The 6,982-nt window shown below is 45.5% G+C and overlaps 1 protein-coding gene across 1 annotated transcript in view; it reads right to left on the bottom strand.

Moving 5' to 3' along the window:
- LOC111953251 (phthioceranic/hydroxyphthioceranic acid synthase-like) overlaps positions 1-6,069 on the bottom strand; it is a 26,013-nt gene extending 19,944 nt beyond the window's left edge. The window contains 2 exon segments of the mRNA XM_023972404.1: positions 4,700-4,853; positions 5,808-6,069. Of these exon segments, the coding sequence (XP_023828172.1) occupies positions 4,700-4,853; positions 5,808-5,904 (251 nt within the window). The 5' untranslated portion in view covers positions 5,905-6,069.
- Between the last annotated feature and the right edge of the window lie 913 nt (positions 6,070-6,982).

The raw sequence follows: 6,982 nt of genomic DNA, 5'->3' as shown, positions 1-6,982 counted from the left end.
TATGGCACCAAACCGCTGGCGAATAGAAGCAAGCGTCCCCGAACGCCGGGTGGCCAGCTAACTTGGCAGTGAGCCTGGAGAGACGGAGGAGACAGGAACGAACAGAAGGTTACTAGGACAAGCGCGCGGCGACGCAGTGTGAGTGAGTGCTTGCTTTACCTGTCTCTCAATTCCCAGACAGTCAACCCGACAACACGCCCTTCAGGGAGAATCCCTCGGGGTCGGTAAGAACCACAGAAGAACTAAAGAGACGGGATAAGGCATCAGGCTTGGTGTTCTTATTTCCCGGGATAGGAAATCACGAACTCGAAACGAGCGAAAAACAACGCCCAACGAGCTTGACGTGCATTAGTCGTTTGGCAGAACGGATGTACTCAAGGTTCTTATGGTCAGTCCAAACGACAAAAGGAACGGTCGCCCCCTCCAACCACTGTCGCCATTCGCTATGGCTAAGCGGATGGCGAGCAGTTCGCGGTTACCCACATCATAGTTGCGTTCCGATGGGCGACAGGCGATGAGAAAAGTAAGCGCAAGGATGGACCTTATCGTCAGACTGGAAGCGCTGGGACAGAATGGCTCCCACGCCCACCTCTGAAGCGTCAACCTCGACAATGAATTGTTTAGTGACGTCAGGAGTAACAGGATAGGGGCGGATGTAAAACGCTTCTTGAGGAGATCAAAAGCTCCCTGGGCGGAACCGGACCACTTAAAGCAAGTCTTGACAGAAGTCAGAGCTGTGAGAGGGCAGCCACTTGACCGAAATTACGAATGAAACGCCGATAGAAATTAGCGAAACCGAGAAAGCGCTGCAACTCGACACGTGACTTAGGAACGGGCCAATCGCTGACAGCCTGGACCTTAGCGGGATCCATCTGAATGCCTTCAGCGGAAATAACAGAACCGAGAAATGTGACAGAGGAGACATGAAAGGCGCACTTCTCAGCCTTCACGTAGAGACAATTCTCTAAGGCGCTGGAGTACACGTCGAACGTGCTGAACATGAATCTCGAGTGACGGTGAAAAAATCAGGATATCGTCAAGGTAAACGAAAACAAAGATGTTCAGCATGTCTCTCAGTACATCATTAACTAATGCCTGAAAGACAGCTGGAGCATTAGCGAGACCGAACGGCAGAACCCGGTATTCAATGCCCTAACGGAGTGTTAAACGCCGTCTTCCACTCGTCCCCCTCTCTGATGCGTACGAGATGGTAAGCGTTACGAAGGTCCAACTTAGTAAAGCACCTGGCTCCCTGCAGAATCTCGAAGGCTGACGACATAAGGGGAAGCGGATAACGATTCTTAACCGTTATGTCATTCAGCCCTCGATAATCCACGCAGGGGCGCAGAGTACCGTCCTTCTTCTTAACAAAGAAAAACCCCGCTCGGGCGGGAGAGGAAGAAGGCACCACGGTACCGGCGTCGAGAGAAACAGACAGATAATCCTCGAGAGCCTTACGTTCGGGAGCCGACAGAGAGTATAGTCTACCCGAGGGGGAGTCGTCCCCGGAAGGAGATCAATACAACAATCTACGACCGGTGAGGAGGAAGAGATTTGGCTCTGGACCGACTGAAGACCGTGCGTAGATCATGATATTCCTCCGGCACTCCTGTCAAATCACCAGGTTCCTCCTGAGTAGAAGGGACAGAAGAAACAGGAGGTAGCAGACATTAAACACTTCACATGACAAGAAACGTTCCAGGATAGGATAGAATTACTAGACCAATTAATAGAAGGATTATGACAATACTAGCCAGGGATGACCCAAAACAACAGGTGTAAAAGGTGAACGAAAAATCAAAAAGGAAATGGTCTCACTGTGGTTACCAGATACTGGAGGGTTAAAGGTAGTGTCTCACATCTGATACTGGGAGAAGACTACCATCTAAGGCGAACATGGGCGTGGGCTTCCCTAACAGTCTGAGAGGAATGTCATGTTTCCGAGCCCATGCTTCGTCCATAAAACAACCCTCAGCCCCAGAGTCTATCAAAGCACTGCAGGAAGCAGCCGAACCGGTCCAGCGTAGATGGACCGACAAGGTAGTACAGGATCTTGATGGAGAGACTTGAGTAGTAGCGCTCACCAGTAGCCCTCCGCTTACTGATGAGCTCTGGCTTTTACTGGACATGACATGACAAATGTCCAGCAGAACCGCAATAGAGGCAAAGGCGGTTGGTGATTCTCCGTTCCCTCTCCTTAGTCGAGATGCGAATACGTCCCAGCTGCATGGGCTCAGTCTCTGAGCCGGTGGGAGGAGATGGTTGAGATGCGGAGAGGGAAGCACCGTTAACGCGAGCTCTCTTCCACGAGCTCGATGACGAAGATCTATCCGTCGTTCTATGCGGATGGCGAGTGCAATCAAAGAGTCCACGCTGGAAGAACCTCCCGGGAGAGAATCTCATCCTTAACCTCAGCGTGAAGTCCTCCAGAAAACGAGCGAGCAACGCCGGCTCGTTCCAGTCACTGGAGGCAGCAAGAGTGCGAAACTCTATAGAGTAATCCGTTATGGATCGATCACCTTGACATAGGGAAGCCAGGGCCTGGAAGCCTCTTCCCAAAAAACTGAACGATCAAAAACCCGTATCATCTCCTCTTTAAAGTTCTGATAATCGTTAGAACACTCAGCCCTTGCCTCCCAGATAGCTGTGCCCCACTCCCGAGCCCGACCAGTAAGGAGTGATATGACGTAAGCGATCCGAGCTCTCTCTCTTGAGTACGTGTTGGGCTGGAGAGAGAACACAATATCACACTGGGTGAGAAAGGAGCGACACTCAGTGGGCTGCCCAAAGTAAACTGGTGGTTATTAACCCTAGGTTCCGGAGACTCGGAAGACCAGGAAGTAGCTGGTGGCACGAGACGAAGACTCTGAAACTGTCCAGAGAGATCGGAGACCTGAGCGGCCAGGGTCTCAACGGCATGACGAGCAGCAAACAATTCCTGCTCGTGTCTGCCGAGCATTGCTCCCTGGAACTCGACGGCAGTGTTGAGAGAATCCATAGTCGCTGGGTCCATCTTGGTCGGATTCTTCTGTTATGCTGGTGAATGAGGACCCAAAAGCGACGTATAGAAACAGAGTCTTTATTCCAGTATCAAACAAACAATGATTCTCCTGGATATATCAAAGGTAAATCCAAAACAGGAAACTGAAATCCTCCTGTCAGTAGAGAGGAACGACTGGAGCACGACCACAGACTGCAGGTCGCTTCAGGAAGGCACAGGCCGTAGCTGACATAGACACCTGCTCACACGCAGCATCTGAAGAAGGGCAAAAAACACGACAGGGCGGAACAAGGACACAGAACAGCAAACATCAAACAAGAATCCGACAAGGACAGAAGCGGAAAACAGAGGGAGAAATAGGGACTCTAATCAGAGGGCAAAATAGGGGACAGGTGAGAAAGAGTAAATGAGGTCGTTAGGAGAATGAGAAACAGCTGGGAGCAGGAACGGAACGATAGAGAGAGAGAGCGGGAGAGGGAGGAGGAGAGAGAGGGATAGAAAGAGGGAAAGAACCTAATAAGACCAGCAGAGGGAAGCACAGGGACAAGACATGATGATCAAAGACAAAACATGACAATAACAAAAGGGTTGAACACTTATTGTCTCAAGACATTTCAGCTTTTCATTTTTAATTAGTTAACATTTTGAAAAACATAATTCCACTTTGACATTCCACTTTGTATTGTGTGTAGACCAGTGACAAAACATTTAATCAATTTTAAAGTCAGGCTGTAACACAACAACATGTGGAAAAAGTCAAGGGGTGTGAATACTTTCTGAAAACACTATATCTACCTCTATCACTCCAGTATCCCTGCACATTGTAAATATGGTATTGGAACTGCCCCTGTATATAGCTTCTTACTTTCTCGTATTCTACCTATTTCTTATTTTTATTTCTCGTGTGTTTTTGTTTTACCTTGTGTTATTTTTAGTGTTACATTGATATTGATTACTGCTTTGTTGTGTTTGAAGCTTACAAGAAAGGCATTTCACTGTACTTGCGCACGTGACATTAAAACTTTAATTATAGGGGGTTAAGTTGCTTGCTCAAGGGCACAATGGCAGGAAATGGTATCTAGGATGATGCCTTATCTTAATACCAAGTATGTCAATTGCCATAATAAATAGATATGCCTCAATGACGTAATATCCAAATGTCAACATTTTTACATGTGGGGTTGCTGCACATGAACCTGTTTTATTAGAGATTTTGATTCATCAAATCCAAACAGGCATTTTCAAATTCTGCTCTACAAATTAAGCCATATTTTTTTTCATTTTATTTGACATTTTTAATGCCTTATCTTATAACTGATGTTTTGGGTGAAATGGAAATTGAGTTTCTGAGGTGTTACAAAAAGAGTAGCTAGAACTGTGTTTCAATGTTGATCCTGGGGACAAATGCACTTTTTGTAATGAATTTTGCTCCAGTTAAGCATGAATTATTTTAAGGGCTCCCAGACTGCATCTCAGTGCTAGAGGCGTTACTACAGACCCTGGTTTGATTCTAGGCTGTATCACAACCGGCTGTGATTGGGAGTCCCATAGTGCGGCTCAGAATTGGCCCAGCGTCGTTAGGGTTTGACCGGGGTAGGCCGTCATTGTAAATAAGCATTTGTTCTTAACTGACTTGCCTAGTTAATTGAAAATGATATTTTATTTATTGAATGCAAGGAACAAGGCAAAAATGCATACCCATCAATAAGTGCAGCCTTCGCTGTGCGCGATTTCCCCACTTTGTTGTCATCAGGGTCATACCACTGGGAACAGTCAAATCTCTCAGTTGGGATTGGCACTGTACAGTTCTTCCCCTCCAATAGAACCTTCCAGAAACTGTCAAGCCCCTCTCCTGTACAGACACATAAATGTTTAATTCAAAGTTGGAAAGTAAATATCATGATAGTTATTTCATATTTCACGTTAGAACTAGTATTGCAGCAGTGATGCAGCCGGGTGGACAGCTGGCACAAGTTAGTGTTCCAAAGTCAAGAGAATCCCAGCATTCACTTTCCCCCCGTTTTTCCCCCATGTTGTGTCTTGTAAATTTGAGGGGGTTAAGGGTTAAGACCCTCCCACAAGCCCTCTCATCTCCCTGCACAATGCTTCACCCGACCTAATTTTCTATTGTATGGTGTTTTTGTTTCTCTTATGTGCAAAAAAAGGAATCTTTACATTTTGAACAGAATTTAGATGAAATTAAATTCAGATATAATTGTAAATAGTGATCGGTTGGTAAACTCGCCGGTCACACCTAAAAAACACACAAGTACCATCAATGCATTTTTTCGCAACATGTGGGTACAGATGTAGGATCTTAATTTCATCACTATTATGTTGTGAGAAATGCAAACTTGTAGTGTATTTGTAAACTTCTAAAGTGTGTAATTTCAATTTTGAAATGTTTGATTTTATAATCCACATAATAATTCACATGTCCTGTTGCTGCAGGATTATTTTCCTGCTGTAGCAAACTGGCTCAAATTAAGATCCTACATCTGTAAAATGTTATGCAATTAAATTTACCCTACTGGTTGTAAACATGCACACCAAAACAGTAAGTCAAATAATTAACACATTCTAATTACATACTATCACTTTGATGTCTCAAATTAATAGATTTTTGCCTGTTTTTGTCAAATCAATCTCTATTGAAATAGAGGGAACCACTTTAAGTAATCAGACAATGCCAAATGTGAGCTGGGGTGACCGCATCACATTGCATATCCTGTAGTGTTTTAACACATCAAGATTATTTGGATATTTTTTCAGAACCCCTTTTTTATGCAAAAATTTCAAGTTTTACCTCCTGGGAAATTGCAGCCAATACCGACTACAGCAATGTCGTCCTCAGCATCTTCCATCTTTACACCTGTCAGAAACTGCAAAGAGCGAACTGGCATGAGTTCATGATCTTCAGGAAAATGTTATTGACTATGTGATCAAACAAAAAATAGCTGATGTTCTTGCAATAAAATGTAAAAACATTGCCTTCCAATTGTATTAAAATAGTACTATTCAGATCAGTGAACTTACTTTAACATGCACCTAGCTCATGAGTCTTGAATCTTCATTTGGCAATAAAATCAATGTCTCAGTTTAACTTTTTATAGTTTTTCTTTCAGTCATCTTCATAACTGTTATGCTGGTGAATGAGGACCCAAAAGCGACGTAATAGAAACAGAGTCTTTATTCCAGTCTTAAACAAACAATGATTCTCCTGGATATTATCAAAGGTAAATCCAAAACAGGAAACTGAAATCCTCTCGTCAGTAGAGCAGGAACGACTGGAGACGCGACCACCGACTGCAGCGCCTTCAGGAAGGCACAGGCCGTAGCTGACATAGACACCTGCTCACACGCAGCATCTGAAGAAGCGCAAAAACACGACAGGCGGGAACAAGGACACAGAACAGCAAACATCAAACAAGAATCCGACAAGGACAGGAGCGGAAGACAGAGGGAGAAATAGGGACTCTAATCAGAGGGCAAAATAGGGACAGGTTGAAAGAGTAAATGAGGTAGTTAGGAGAATGGAAACAGCTGGGAGCAGGAACGGAACGATAGAGAGAGAGAGCGAGGAGAGAGAGAGGGAGGGAGAGAGAGGATAGAAAGAGGGAAAGAACCTAATAAGACCAGCAGAGGGAAGCACAGGGACAAGACATGATGATCAATGACAAAACATGACAGTACCCCCCCACTACCGAGCGCTCCTGGCGCACTCGAGGAGGAACCCTGGCGGCAACGAAGGAAATCATCAATCAACGAACGGTCCCAGCACGTCCCGAGATGGAACCCAACTCCTCTCCTCAGGACCGTAACCCTCCCAATCTACTAAGTACTGGTGACCACGTCCCAGAGAACGCATGTCCATGATCTTCCGTACCTTGTAATAGGTGCGCCCTCGACAAGGACGGGGCGGGGGAGGGAAGACGAACGGGGCGCGAAGAAAAGGCTTGACACAGGAGACATGGAAGACAG

The sequence above is a fragment of the Salvelinus sp. IW2-2015 genome, linkage group LG27 (genome assembly GCF_002910315.2).
Source record: "Salvelinus sp. IW2-2015 linkage group LG27, ASM291031v2, whole genome shotgun sequence".
NCBI classification, from domain to species: Eukaryota; Metazoa; Chordata; class Actinopteri; order Salmoniformes; family Salmonidae; genus Salvelinus; species Salvelinus sp. IW2-2015.
The sequence above is the reverse complement of the archived record's forward strand: the minus strand, read 5'-3'. Positions and strand labels throughout refer to the sequence as shown.